The following is a 15,866-nucleotide window of genomic DNA, read 5'->3' as shown; positions in this document are numbered from 1 at the left end:
CCCTCTCAAACAACTCACATCTTTGTCAGTGAAGCTGAGTGCTCCACTTCATGGTGACCATATACATTAAGATCCACAATTCTGAGATTAAAGTCAGAATTCTGACTTTTTTCTCATATTATACTGAAAACAAATTAAAAATCAGTTAACTTTTAATAAAAATTCAGTGGCCCTAATCCTGGACACTGTTAAAAAAAAGGAAAAAAAACCGAAGAAAAAAACCCAAAAAACTATTAACTAGAAAACTGCTTTTCGTATTTAAGCTTATCCTTAATATATAAAATATGTTTATTTTAACATTTCAGGGGGAAAAACACGAATTAATGCGTAACAGAGGATATCTTATTTTTTCTTATTATGAAAAAAAAAGTATGAGTCATTTTGCTCAGCAAGTAAACGACAAAGCGGTTGTTAACCCATAGGTTAGTGAAATTTAACAGTTGCACAAATGTGATTCTTATAAAACTCTTTTTAAGGTCTTCCTGAGAGTTCGCCCCGCTGGTGTGAGTAGGCGGCTCTCCTCGGTCTACCTTAAATATTTCAGCCCTAGCTTGACAGTGACACACAAACCCTCCTGCTCCGCTCTGTCAAATCACACCGGGGGCGCCGCGGCAGCAGCGAGAGGACGGCGCTGTGGAAAACCTTCCCAGGGAAACTTATTTTAACTGCTCCATGTTGGATTTCCTTAAGATGACACCGGAGTGAAAACCTTCACCCTTTTCAAACACCTCAAGTTAATCCGGTTTACTAACTATAAACCAGCTCAGGCTCGTGAAAAAAAGTCCGGAAAAAAACAAAAAAACAAGAGGAGCTTCAACGGCTAAAATCTAAGAGGATTTATGCGGTTCTAGCGTTTCTCCTCGTTATTATCGCTTTAATTTTAATGTGTTTTGGAGGGACTCGCCTCTTCCGAACCGGTTTGGACGTTTTAAGGTGTAAATAAAGCCGGAATAACGCCTCTGTTGTTCTTCTGTGGACTTTGTCGCTCCGCCTCGTCATGTCGAGCGCCGCGCAGTACGCCATGAAGAAACGGAAGAAGCCGGTGCAGAAAACGTAAGTAAACAGAATAACAGACTGATATTATGCTAATAATTATCTGTCTGCCTGCAGCCCCTTTACTGGTAACCATTAAACAAACTTAAAGTAGTTTAGATGCCCGCCTGCATGTTTATGCGCCTGAATAAGGGAAGTTTTATGAGTCATTCGTGTATTTTTTTAATCAGTGTTGCTCTTAAATCTGTGTTGTTTCTGCTTTCTCAAAGCAAGGTGCAGCACAAAGCTGTGTGAACACATCCAAACCGGTGTACAGCCTGTTATTACACAGTAATAAGCCTGTAATAACCTTTGTAGTACTTTTTAAGTATCTTAAAATTAAAAATAAAAATTATCCTGTTGATTTTATGGTTGGGGGCAATTCTGCATTTTAATGGAGAACAGTCTTGTTATTCTAGCTACTGGTTTTACTACAGATTCCTCCATTTGAAGGGTCTCTAAACCTAATTTGAGAATAAATCTAAAGAAGTTTATTTCTATAGCATCAATTCACAGCACATGTCATCTCAAGGCACTTTACAGATTCAATTCAACCAGATCATCCAGTCAGATTCATTCAAAGTTTTCTATCCAAGGAAAACCAGTTGATTGCATCCCTCACACTAAGCATGCTTGTAGCGACAGTAGAGAGGAAAAACTCCCTTTTAACAGGAATAAACCTCCAGTAGAACCAGGCTCAGCGTGAGCGGTCGAGGCCGACTGGGGTTCAAGGAGACAGAAGCAGAGATACAAAAAGCAGCTGTAAAAGGCGGCCCCGTCCAGGAAACACAGTCAGAGAAACAGGACTACACTGGAAAACAGGCCGATCTCCAACATCTATAAACAAAGGTGTTAATGGCAGCAGCACAGCTGATGTTTCTCTCCAGGATGGAGTCACATAAAGCCATTTGGTTTAATGTTAACATTGTGCCTTTTTGAAAGTATCAGGACATTTAAGACCTGTTTGACCTCTTTATGAAACACTTGACGCCCACGTTTAGAAACATTTCTTTGCTCTACTGCAACATTGTCCACATATTTTCTCTTTCAATATTATCATGTTGCTCATTAACTTACCTGACCCTGCATCCGTTTTGACAACCATCTACATTCTTACACCTGAAATAATGCTTCGTCATTTCTGTTTTTTTTTTTACATATAAATATAAGGATTAACAAATAAGCTAACAGGGTTCAACAGAACAAACACTATGTACAGTTTATTTTGCCCAAACTGCTGGATTTTAAGTTGACTCACATAGTAAAGTGCATAAAATGGGACGCTGTCTCAGGAAGCCAATAGTGCAAATGATTTTCCTCACAATTACAGCTTTGACACATTTTTCCTGCCAAGCAGATCACAGCTAAACATGTCACCTCCCCCCTTTAATACCCAACACAACAGCATGGTGGGAAGTAGTATTGGCTGCTTTGTTTAGGATCATTTTGTTGATGAGCTCCAGCTGTTGGATGATGTTCTCAGATTGACTCTAAGGCTACGTTCACACCGCAGCCTGAAGTGACCCAAATCCCATTTTTTGGCCCGTATGCGACCTGGATCTGATCTTTTTATCGCTGCCTGAATAACACAGATGCGATTTTTGGTTATGTGGTCCTGAATCCGTTACGAATCTGATCTTTTTCAAATGTGACCTGTGTCTTTATCCGACCTGAACTCCATTAATACCGGACAGTGGTCACTATTCTGGGTCTTGATACGCAGAAGCAGCAAGAAAAACAACAAACATGGCGGACGATGATCCGGAGAGCGGTATTTATGTTTAATCATCTTGAAAAGATTGAGTTTTTATGGTTGGGAACGATCGCTAGATGCTCTCTGGCACTATCGTCCATGTTTACTTCAGTAAACACAGAGCCTGTGATGTCATTGCGTCCTCTACTGTACCGTTGTATGTCGCATATATCTGGAAAAGTGAACAGCAACACGAAAAATATCGGAATTGAGCATCACGTCCTGCAGTGTAAATGTAGCCTAAGTTTGGTATTAAGCGGAGCTTATGGTTGAGCTTAAGCAAGCCCCCCATTATCACTCTTCCACCACCATGCTTTCCGCTTGCTTTTAGGTGTTTGTCTTTTTTACTTTGTAGAAACACCCCAAGGACACCTTGTCCAGTCTTTTCCTAACTGTCTTGTCTTAAATTCCAGCTTTAATCCAGCCTGTAGAGTCTCAGATTAAACTCTTGTGCAGTTCTTCTGAGGATTTTAAGATGTGATCTCAGGTTGAATTCCTTATTCAATGTTTTAGTGTCTCTGTTAAGGGTTAAAGCATTTCATAAAGGAGAGTCACACGGTTAAAGAGTAAATATTTTTCATCAGTCTATATACTTCAATGTAAAAACATTTAACTTGTTCAGAGTAAAATTAGGCTCTTCTGATATTCCATGTAATATCTTTCGGCATACAGTCGCTCACACACTGACAGAAGCATGGCTGCCGTACGAAGACACCTCTGTGCCCTCTGACCTCCATCAGCAGGCGATGGACCCCCCTGCAACCTGTGCCTCTTTCAGCCTTATTTAGATATCAGGTCCTGTGAAAACTGACGTATTTATTCACATCTGCGCAAACTTTCTGTAGACAGCGGCTGAAATGAGACCCACTTCTTAAGGCGCAAAGTGACTGAGGTGGGGTCTGCTTCTGGTGTGAAGGTTAACCGGCCTCTATCCGCCCCGACTTCACAACACACAGCCTTTTTTGGACTTAACAGGCCACCGTAGCAGTGATAGAAAACAAACTGAATTTGTTCTGTACCTGATCGTCCGTCAGTTTTAACACCAGAGAGAATTTCTTTTTTAAACTTGTTTAAAATTGTGTATTTCTGATTTGTATTTTCTGTCTGAATTATATTTCTATAAGTATATTAAAGTTATAAGAATCAACGTTAGTCTTCTGTTTAGCCTTTCGCCTGCTTTAAATGTTCAGTAGAGCTATCCGGAGCTCACATGTTCATCTAGTGCACAGTTAGGATTAGTTTAAAATGTGTGGCTGAAGGTTTTTAAAGCAGCTCAGGAAGTTTAAAAAAGTTCTTAAAGCTAATATTTTGAACTGGATGAAGTTTAAAGTCACCCGTTCTGTAATTTAAGCAACAGGTGAGGTGTCTGGGCGACCCTGATCCTAATCAGTCTATAAGTGTGGATATGAAGGATATTTCTGTTGAAATAAAACCACATAAGCCACTCAGAGCGTCATAAAAGCCATTTTTAGCCGTCCTCTAGCCTCCTTCCTGCTGTCTCAGAATATGGAGGCTCCTTTTACCCACTCTGTTTCCTTTATTGTAAAACAACCAGTTTTTATTTCAACTTTTAACACAAGCAGAGCCCAAAGCGAGGCACTCCGAAACAGTGTGAGCGGAGATCCGTGGCAGAACCCCGGTCTGACTGTGTGTGTGGCGCTACCTGCATTAATCATAATCAGGACGTGCAGCGAGAGCGCTCTCACGCAATGTTTCCACGAGGGAGGAGGGAGAGCGGGAGGATGGCGTAATCTGAGACTCACTCACCATTTTTTTCTCCTCCTCTGACTGCCACAACATACTTTTTTTTTTTTCCTGTCTTTCCTTATGTCTTTGTGTGTTTTGTTGAAGGAGGTGGGGGGGGTGTTTTTCCCCCTCCCTCCCTCGACTCAAATTAACATAGTTTTGTGTCACGCAAACGTTGCATAAGTCTGCCATGTTCGGGTTTTTGAAAAAGTGGCTCCCAGAGAGTTTATCTTTCTTTATTTGTAGGGAAATGGAGCTGGTTGGGCGAGTTATGTGTTCACTCGCTCTGACTGGAGGAAATAGTGGAAACATTTACATCGGTGCTGATGTCTGTGGATGAATTATGTAACCAGAAAGCAGGAAAATAAGTCGTATTCAGTTACAGAAAGGCGAGAGCGTTGAGGCAGCTTTAATAATAAGTAGAGGTCACAGATGTCGTATCTGGTGTGAAAGTTCATCCCAGATGTGTTGGAGGCTGAAGTCACGGCTCTGTGCAGGCTGGTTCGCTTCCTCCCACAGATTCATCACAGCAGCTGAATATTTTAAAGGTTGCTCATTCACTTCCTCTCTGACAACATTAAGAACTAATCTTTTTTTTTCACTCTAACTCGTTTTTACAAAAGTAAAATCTTTGTATATGAGGAACTGGGGACGTCCCGGTAGAGATTTCTTTGTTCCAGAATTGTTTAAGGTGGCTAAAAATATATAGACACTCCAGAACTGGGCAGTGGTCCCCAACCACCGGGCCGCGGACTGGTACCGGTCCATGGGTCATTTGGTACCTGGCCACACAGAAAAAAGTATATATATATATATATATATATAATTTATCCACGATCAGAGTCTGAGTGATGTTTTATTTTAAAAACTATAAAAAATTGCGGTATTCTCTGCCAATTCCATCAGTTGGTGAATCTGTGCCTCTTGACACAGGTTAATTTAGTTCAAGACTCATCCTATCTAAAACATCCTATCTTTGTGAAGCGGGATTTTCTGCGGTTACAGCGACCAAAACAAAGCTACGGAGCAGACTGGACATCAGGAGCACACTTCGTCTGTCATTTTCTCCGATTACGCCTAGATGGGACCGGCTTGTTGTTTTGTTTTTATGCTGTTTGTATTTGATTTTATACCAGTCGTATCATTTTACTTGATCGTATTCCCTGCCCCCCCCGCCTGGTCCGTGAAAATATTGTCTGACATATAGCGGTCCGTGGTGCAAAAAAGGTTGCTTTAAGATGCTTTCTTTCTGTTATTAACTCAACATTTCCTCTTAATTTCCTTTTAAAGAAGTTTGATTGTTTCTTTGAATATACACAAATATCCAGATTAGGGGTGTGCAAAATAATCCTCATGATGATGCATCGTGATTCTAATTTTCGTGATCTACTGCATCGATTCTTGACGCCAAGTATCGATTATTAATTTGAAAAAATAAATAAATAAAATTGCATGAATGGTTGGCGATCATCAGCCAAAAACAAGTGTAATACAACTTCCAGTCCAGTAGATGACGCAGCGGATGTGTTGACACACGCTGCCTTGTGTCACAAGCATTTCCGGCCGCGGGATACTGTGCCGAGTCATTCAAAAACAAAACATGGAGGAGAAAATATTGCAATGCATCGCAATAATTCAAGTATTGTGATGCATCGTGATAGAATCGCATCGTGGCCTGTGAATCGTGATTCAAATCGAATCGTGACTTCTTTGGCAATACCCACCCCTAATCCAGATATATCGGCAGCTGTTAATGGTTTAACCCCCCGTAAGAATTAACAAATTTTTCGCAATTGCGGTATTTTGAGCAAATAACAAATCGTGAATCATGCGATACCTCTTGAAAACAACATGGGAACATTGGATGTTAACACATGTGATGTATCTGTGTTTTAATCACGACTCTAGTGGGCGCCATCATCCTCCAACTACTTCCGGTCTTCTTCGTCTTTTTGATGCGAAAACAGTTGGGATGTCCCGATCTCGAGATCGTATCGGTCCAGTCTTTTACAATTTTCTAGTGCTCGGAGCTCGGCTACATTAGCCGAGGAGTCGCATTAGTTACAGTTGATGGTAGCTGTGCAATGCAAACCTCCGTGGAAGCGCAAATCAAGAATGGGAGAAGTGTGGAAATATTTTGCACTCTCGAGAGTAAAATATTGACTGTCCTAAAACTACTTGTGATTTCTGCAACATGGCAATTTCAAGCGGAGGTAGCAGCAGAGCTACATTTAGCGTCATCTGAGGAAAAGGCATGACGATGCGTTTTGTAAAGCTGCAGATGGAAAGGTTGCTAAAGCAAAGCAACAAACGCTGGACTTCATGAGGAGAGACTAATACTCCAACCAAAACAAGATCTTGACCAGCAGCCCTTCTCAGTAGTGGAGAATGTTGGACTTAGATGTCTCCTGGAAGTTTGGTGGTTTGGGAATAGAGCTTAGAATCCTGAGGTTGTGAGTTTGAACCCCCCCTCCTAAGACCCTTAACCACACACTGCTCCCTGGGTGCCAACAATGGCAGCCCACTGCTTCTCAAGGATATGGTTTAAATGCAGGGAGTGAATTTCGTTGCGCTGTACTTGTGACAATATAATGACGATAAAAAGCTGGAAGTTTGGGACCCGCTCTACGCTCTGCCCTCGAGATGCTACATTCCCGACACAGCCATACCGCAGCAAGGTAAAGAAACGGTACAAAGTCACTAGAATCAGACTGTTGTTGGTTTCACTACTGACTTTTAGAGCATAGAAGTTTGCCTGATGTCCCTACTGAACCTCACGGCACACTGGATTGATCCCGCAGCTTGTGATTTAAAAAAGACAAACCATACGGTACCAAGTCATTGTTTTACTTTTTACTTTTGTCTGAAATATTAAATTAGAGCTGACCTTTAGTTCTCTCTATAAGTAAGATTTCATGGGATTTACAAAAATAATAGTAATGCTTATTGATGACATTATAAGTCTTGCTTGTCAACTTGCTCAAAATATATCAGAATTTTATAAATTTCATTACTAATATCGGATCAGGACTCGAAATCGGATCGGATTTGAGGTTAAAAGATCGGATCAGGATCTAAGGCCTAAAATGCTGATTGGGAAATCCCTAAAAAAAGCATTTGTTTAAACATGATTTATTTTTTTTTGTTTCAAAATTGCAGCGTATCCCTTTAGTTAATTGTTTAGTCAATTACAATTTCTCAATTTGATGGTCTGTGCAGAAGCAGCCGACGTCCATAATGTCTCAGTAGACTAGGACCTGGAAAAAAAGGATTTTCTTGAGGGTAAAGAAGCATCAGGTCTCCGTCGTCCAGCAACTCTGTGATGTCATCAAGCAGGAAGTGATGGAAGATGTCTAAACTAGAGAAGTTTAGACATTAATGTTTGTCTGCTGAGCCATTTCTTTTGTGAAGGACAGTGAATTTAAAGCCAGCTATCCAGGCTGTACCGTGTCTTATCTTCAGCGTTATCCCGTGAAATCCAATATTTTCATAAATGATAGTGTTGTATTCTGTTTGGTCAGATACTGCTATTGTTTTCTTTCCAGCACTTTATGAGCTGCGTTATCTTTATGTCTAAGCTGAGGTCAGTTATCCAGCTCCATGTTTTAATTTGTTTGGAAAGGAGCCAAAAAGCGGCTTTGCATAATACAACTGGAATAAAGAAGTGAGATTATTACAGTGCTGGGTTCGAATGCAATCAGGAACATGCATGTTCTGCCGTGCACGCTTGTGGTGGTCAAATCTGCACCCCTGAACTGGATCTAGAGACTAATCCTTTATATAAGATGTCTTTGAGGGCATTCCCATTAATGCTAGTTAGCTTAGCACCTTTATTCAGGGTGAGTCTGATTGCTCATTTGAGCAGACGGATGTGTAACCATGTTTTTAATCAAATCCTCACGTGACATCTGTTGGTTTTCATTGTTTGTGAACTAATGCGGCTAACCCACAGCAACCTTGCAACCACAAAGCTCACCCACATTAAAATCAGGCTTAACCTTTCTTTGCATCACTTTAGTAATACTTATTTGGTATTTTAATTGCCACAGACACACATGAAGTGCCGAAAAACAGCTTAATTAGTCATGAAAAGAGGATTTAGGTCAGCAGCTTTTTTTTTTTTATTTCCCTCTTATTGCAGCGTGTCTCTGAGGTTGCACATCGATCGACGCCGATATCAGAACGCATCGGCCATGTTCCCGTTTCAGGTGCCGGTTGGATCGAGCGGACGGGGTTCATGTGGAATAGGGCGGTTAGATGTCGGCGCAGGATAAGAGCTTGTGTGTAGTTTCGGTTTGTGGTGAGGTCACACCGCCGTGAATGTAACGTGCTAAGTGATGGGACAGCTGCAGCAGACGCAGCGTCTCCCTGCGTCTCTCTCTCTCTCATGACTGACATGTGATGGAAATCAGGCCTTCAGCTTTCTGAAGAGAGCCTTTCTCCGACCGTAAACACAACAAAATAAGTCCTTGTGTTTAGGAGTTGATGTTATAAAATGAAGAGGCGATGATTGGGTGATCAGAGCTGGGGTGTTTATGAATATCAAGCCTGATTTGACCTTTACTGAGAGAGCAGAAAACTTTGTACAGTAAGGCCTCTAATGATTTCCTCAAACCTTGTGAGTAAAAAAAAACTATAAATTCCTCCTTGATTTTGTGCAAAAAGATGCATTACATCATAAACAAATGTTTAAAGATCATAGGTTTGGTGGTTTTGTGATGCATTGGATTGTTAGAGTGTTGAGTTTCAGGTGTTTTATTGGCTTAGGTGTCTGGTTTTCTGATATTAGCAGGGCTTAAATGATCCTGCCGTTGTTCCTGGATCATAACTGCAGGAGAGAACATGGTGTTTAGTTTCTATTGTTCTGCAAAGGTGTTGTTGCCTTGTCAGAAACAAAGTGCCTTTGTGCAAATGCAGGAGAGAGTATTTCTTCAGCTCTTAAAGCGCACACACACACACACTCCCATATAACGCGCAGAGCTTTCTGTAGCTCACACGCCCCTTGCAGGACCGATCTGCTTGATAAGACGAGGAGCAACAACACTGGCTGCTCATTGTTCTCGCGAGGGAACGCCGTCAGGAATGCAGCGATAGTCATCTCGCCCTGATTTCAGATACGTTGTGCACCCGACTTTTATTTGAAGCAGATGTCTTACAACAAGAGGGGGAACTTTTTTTTTCCACATTTATTTTACAGGAAGACGTATTTGAATACTTTACATTCAACAGGATATTTCCCCGTGTTTTATTTTATTTTCATTTGTGTTCAGGCCTGTTGCTGCCGACAGCCGTTTTCATTTGAAGTTCAGAAGTCGAGCAGTTTGTAATAAAGTGTTGACAAATTGTGAGGAAAGCAGCTGTGAACGCAGCCCGAACCTGCTGAGGTGTGATGACATCAACCTGGGCATGAGTACGCAACAAGGTTTCCTTCCAAGATAAATCCAGTGATGGCACAATCTTGTAGATTTACCTGGTGATTTATTGAAGAGCCCGGTACATTCACCATAGTTTTTGATAATAAGACTTCAATTTTGGCAGCGTTCTGATTGATGACTCATATTGGTAGCCATTTCTGGAAAGGTTTTTGGCTTCCAGTATTTCAGTTGTTTTATGGAGGCAACAGTGAAAAGAAACTGCTAACGGTCTCCCTTTTATCCACATAAATTGTATCCTACATCAGTGTTCAGTTAGTCGTCTGACTCCATGGATAAAGGCCACAACATATGCGGGCTCAAGGGCAGATAAGACTTCTGCAACCACAGACATCAAATGTCGCTTGAGTTGGTCGCAAACCAGTCTTGCTGGTATGCTTCTGCGCCGTCGGTCTGGAATTTCTAGGGACGCACAGCAGTTAACCGCCAAAACGCAACGGGTAGCCTCATTCGAGAACTCACAAGAACTTCGGTGGATGAGAACTTTGTTTTGGCAGAGACCTTGGCATCTTTATATAATTTGTGTGAGGCATCGTACCATTGGTTGTACTTCTGAACCTCCTCTTTTAACCTTTCGTCGTAGTTGTCCATTGTAGTTGTTCCTCGGTTTTTAAAAATGGCGCGCCCCGGCACCGAATCGAGAAGGACGACCACACAGACAGCTGGAAAGGCATACCAACGACCAATCACAGCTGCTTTTTGTCTGCTCACTTCCGCTTGAGATCTTTGCGGGTTTGTGACTGTCAGACGCGTAGTCAGGATTTTTTTTTAGGTGCGGGACGACGGTTGCAGAACAGAACGTCAGAAGCATAAATTAGCCTTTAGCGTGCGCCTACTGTCAGCTGGACGCAGTCTGCAGCATTGTCCGCGGACGTTTGAGACTTCATACTTGAGCATTTTGATTAAGATGTCAACACAAGCCTATATTTTCACATTTTGACTCATTTCGTCCACAAGAGGCCGCTTGGTTTCACATACAAAACGGTTCCATGTGACCACGGTTTCCAGCTGGGCGTTTTATTGTGCGACACCACGTAGGTCCAGGCAGTCTGAAATACTGCTCTTTCAGCAGATTTATCAGGTGGACGTCCACTTCAAGCATGTCCTTGGTTGCGCACGGACCTCCGCTGAGAGTATGTGGGGGCTAGGGCGGAACGATTTGACCAAAAATCTAAATTGCGATCATTTTTAACTAACATTGCAATTTTATTTCGACAAGTTTGTAGATGTTTTAGTAAAAGGTTTTAGCTTTTTGTGACTTTAAAAGCTTGCTTGTCCAGACTCTTTAGTGTAACCTCTGTGTGTGAAAGTGCTAACCTCTACCTGCATGCATGGATACGTGTACGTACTCGCTGCAACTCTCTCTACCTTTCTATGTGGCTGCGAACCCATTTTAAGCGTATTACTGCCACCTTAAGAGCTGCCGTGACAAATTTACTCTATTTCTGTTGTTAAATTTATTGCAATCAAAATTGATTGCCACTGCGACTATATCGCAAATAGTGGGGGCCTAGGTCCAAGTCATGTGAAACCGTAAAATCTTATTGCTTTAGAATAGTTATGTTTCCTTATATTAAAGACCAGCAGCCGGCTCAGTAGAACTGATATGAAATATGAATCCTTGTTCCTCAAATTTTTACCTTCTTTAAAAGGTCAGTTTTGCTAGAAAATACTGAAAATCATTATTTGTAGGGTTTCTGGTGCATAAATATGAAATATCCCTTCAAAAGTCCAAAGGTTTGTTATTTTCACACAGTTGTTTCTGTTTTGACTAAAGGTACATCGTATTTCCCCCTGAAACAAATACAGAAACGGCAGCAAGACGAGAATAAAAAACAAATGACTATTAACAGGCAGGTCATTAAAAGTCATTACATTATTATTTTTTGAATTAAGGCCTTAATTGAGATTAAAAGTCATTAAATGTGTTATCGTGGCCTTTAAAATGCTTTATTAAAAAAGAAAAAAAATGTATAAAAACGATTTCATCCGATATATCGAACTGCTTCCAGTTGATTGTAAAGCCGTACGTTCAGAAAAGAAACTTGAGGTGGAGAAAAAGCTAGAGAATGATGGAAATATGTTGACATTTATATATTTTTTTTGTTTATATATATATATATAAACATGTTTGAGAGTCAGAGGTACTAAAATGATTTCTAAGAGCATTAAATTAGAGTTACTCACTCCTGTATAAACCCTGAATAACAGCCTGATTTCCCTTATGGAGGTGAAGCTGACATTTAAACGAGATGAGAAAACCAGAACTTCACAGGTAAATAAATGCTTACCTGGGCTGATAATCCATGGAAGCAAACCTGCTGCTGACCAGAGAGCAGCTGTTTTGATCAGAGCGTTTCTTTTATCTGTTTTATTCAGAGTTAGTTTCTGGTAAAAATGAAAGCATGGAAAATTTACATGATTTATACATGTTGGCAGCCTTTGGAGAAACTCTGAGTAAAGGTTGTAATCACAGATCCCCAGTCTCAGGTAGTTCAAAATGTCACCATGGCAACCGTTTTATCTGCTTTAGTTTGATATAAAAATATGACTTTATAACCTCTTTCTACCTCTTTCTTTCTTTCTCACACATCAGGTGGTATAACTTGACCTCTGCTCCTGGTGCGAATAGTTAGTGCTACTCCACAACAGGAAGTCTCCTTAAATTACACTGCACTTTCACAATAAAAGGAATTATTTACAACACTAAAGAGAAAACTGGTTTCTCCTTAAAGCAGAACTTTATTCATATTATTATTAACAATTACAATAGAACACAGTTCACATATTTCCACATATTCTCATGATGTGTTTATCCATTTCTTTGGTGGGCAGTATATGTGCTGTTTCATTTTACTGTAATCATTTCATAGTGATGACAGTTTAATATTGTGTTTACTCAGAAATTTTAAATATATGTTCTGTTATTTATTGTTCTTTAAAGAAACTGAAAAGGATTGAACATCAGAGTGGGTCGGAGCTCTGCTAAAATAAAAGAGTTGGAATTGAATTATGGATTTCATTAGTATTACATGTTTGGTTGTTTGTAATAAATTAGGCTTAATTTGTTACATATTTAACGGTTCTCTGATGAATGTTTTGGACTCAATAATTTGAGGGGGGGAGGGGCGGCCAATGGTTAGGGCATAAGGCGCTGTTAATTTGGAAGCCCCCTCCCACAGCAGAGGCCACATTCTTAAGGGCGGATTAGACTTCTGCATCCACACACATCAAATGTCGCTTGGGTTTGGTCACTAACCAGTTTTACTGCTATGCTTCTGCACCTCAAATGGGAGCTTATTCGAGAACTCGCGAGAACTTCGGTGAACAGTCACGAGAACTTTGTTCTGGCAGAGACCTTGGCATCTTTATATAATTTGTCTGAGGCATCGTACAAGTGGTTGCACTTCTGAACCTCCTCGATTAACCTTTCGTCGTAGTTGTCCATTAGGGGTGGAACGGTTCACAAAATCCACGGTTCGGTTCGGTTCACGGTTTCGTGGTCACGGTTTTCAGTTTGGTATAAGACAACACGTGTTGCACAATGCTTTCACACTGTTTTTATCCCCAACTTTCTTTCCGCCGTCATCGTAGGTCACTCTAAATGCAAAGTGGTCCCATACAGCAGACCTATAAAGTGCTGCTGGCGCGTCTTCCAACTCCTGTTCTTTCCCACTCGCCATACCCACACAATTCTCCACAACAACTGATTTTTTTCTGCTACACCCGGCTACGCTGCTTCGCTTCTTCTTCTTCTTGTTTACTACTGGTGGTTGGCTTTGGTCACAGTACCGCCACCTTCTGCTCTGGAGTGTAAACGCTTCGCCTATGAGAAAAAGGAGCAGCGCATGAACCGAACGTAACACACGCGAACCGAACTGAGACAGACGAACCGAACGGTTCGGACGGTTTTCATAAACCTTTCCATCCATATTGTCCATTGGTTTTTAAAAATGGCGCGCCCCGGCACCGATTCCAGGAGGACGACCACACAGACAGCTGGAAAGGCATACCAAGGACCAATCACAGCTGCTTTCTGTCTGCGTACTTCCGCTTGAGTCCTGTGCGTAGTCAGGATCTTTTTGAGATGTGCGACAACAGTTGCAGAACCTCTGCGTGGGGGGAGTGGTCGTGCACAGAGAGAGATTTAATGGTTGCTGAGGCTATGTGTCAGAAGCATCAATCGGCCTTTATAGGGAAGTTGTTTTTTTCCACTGTCTCCACGTGCTTTCCCAGTTAGGTGGGTTGTTGCAATCCAACCTGCAGTGCTCCATTGATCTTTCTTATTAAGAGCACTGCAAACGTAACAAGACTATAGACTATTGGCCTAGTTGTTAGAGCAGTGAGAAGGTTGCAAGTTCCCAGTTTGATCCCCACAGCCTGAACTCTGCTCCCCCGGGCGCTGCACAATGGCAGCCCACTGCTCCCCAAAAAAAGAGAGAAGGGTTAAATGCAGAGAGTTAATTTCTCCATTGAGGCAAACAGGCAGTCTGAATGTGGATTTGAAGCTACTCTAAAAGCTGCATCTGAGCGTGAGCTGGGTAATATTGCTCTGTCTCGGCTCATCAGCTTTAGTTCCTTCCACAAACATCCTGTTGAAATCGCTGCGCATCGTTTTCCTTCTTTCTGCCGCAGTTTGAGGCCCCTCAGAAACCGGGACATGAAAAGCGGCCTGTCCTCTCATCAGCAGGAACGTATGAGGCTGGCGGAGCTCAGAGAGCAGCAGATGTGGAGCCGCTCTGTGTGAGCCCCACCTGTAGCTGGAGGGTCGGTTTGCCGTCAAAGCAGCTGATCCTCTGAAGCCGGAGAGGAATCTGTTTTATCGCTTAGTTTGGATGTCAGTGCAGCTTTTTGAGCAACGTTCACCCCTGGGCTTCTTCTCTTTAATGAAAAGCTTGTGTTTTCAGTTGTCACTGAGATTAAAGAGGCAGAGTTATTTATTAGAGTTCTGATAACTCTCCTTTTATCTTTTAACGCACGATACTAAAACTTTCATTTATATTTGTCTAATCTTTGCTGAGATGTAAACATGGATTTATCTGCTTTTACATATAAAAGCTGAGGGCTATAAATGAGAAACGATTTAGACTGGATATTAGAGAGTGTTGGGAAAACTTGAGGATTTGATAAGAAGCCGACGCTGGGATGTCCTGCATGATGGAGATCAGAGCAGCTGCTTTCTGCTTTGATTTACAGTTAATATTGAAGAGGTAGAGATTTGTTTTGACAGAGGTTTTAAAAAAAGGCCGGGATGATCCTGAAAAGACGCTCCTTCAGGGATGAGAACAAGCAGAAACAGGCTGATTGGATCAGAAAGGAGCTGAAAGGAGCTTCTTTCAGGGCCCAGTTCAGCCGCCCCCCCCCGCCCACGTGGGCCCTCACAGGTGGTAAACAAATCCCGGAATATGGATGACCTCATTCTGCTCACCTGGTCGCCGTGGTAACAGGGGTTAAGGAAGGTCACCCTTGGGGAGCTGAGGTAGTCTGAGCTGTTTTGCGCTGAGCGGCTGCAGCTGGACAGGAGATGGTGATTTTAACCTGATAGGTGAGATGTTTCTATTTTCCTCCTGCAGGGATAAAAGGATCAATAGCAGCTGTTATTATTAACCGTTTTTATTTTTCCCGTCCCTCGTTCACCCTGTTGCAGTCTTCAGGACGCAGGCATATCTTTCTGAAGCCCTGGTGTGGATAATCTCTGCTTTTTTCCCCTTTCCGCTTGTGTTCTTTAGCCAAAGGTAACAGAGGTTGGGTGCAGCTATCTGTGTTCAGTCCGTGTTTTTTTTCCTCTCTCGCGGTCATCGGATCCGCCGCTTTGAGACATCCGATTTGCGGTCGCATTTCACTGCCTACAGAGTCGCTACGTGGTTGAAGGAGAGAAACACAGCAGCACTCAGTGAATATTA

The 15,866-nt window shown here is 41.9% G+C and overlaps 1 protein-coding gene across 1 annotated transcript in view; it reads left to right on the top strand.

Annotated features, from left to right (window-relative positions):
- The first annotated feature begins 605 nt into the window (after positions 1 to 605).
- The window catches only part of LOC107092283 (aryl hydrocarbon receptor-like), a 79,600-nt gene continuing 64,339 nt past the window's right edge, over positions 606 to 15,866 (top strand). The window contains exon 1 of the mRNA XM_015386653.1: positions 606 to 1,053. Within this exon, the coding sequence (XP_015242139.1) occupies positions 998 to 1,053 (56 nt within the window). The 5' untranslated portion in view covers positions 606 to 997. The remainder of the gene's footprint in view (positions 1,054 to 15,866) is intronic.

The sequence above is a fragment of the Cyprinodon variegatus genome, unplaced genomic scaffold (genome assembly GCF_000732505.1).
Source record: "Cyprinodon variegatus isolate N-32 unplaced genomic scaffold, C_variegatus-1.0 Scaffold373, whole genome shotgun sequence".
NCBI classification, from domain to species: domain Eukaryota; kingdom Metazoa; phylum Chordata; class Actinopteri; order Cyprinodontiformes; family Cyprinodontidae; genus Cyprinodon; species Cyprinodon variegatus.
Note: the sequence above shows the minus strand (reverse complement) of the source record. Positions and strands in the feature narration are given on the sequence as shown.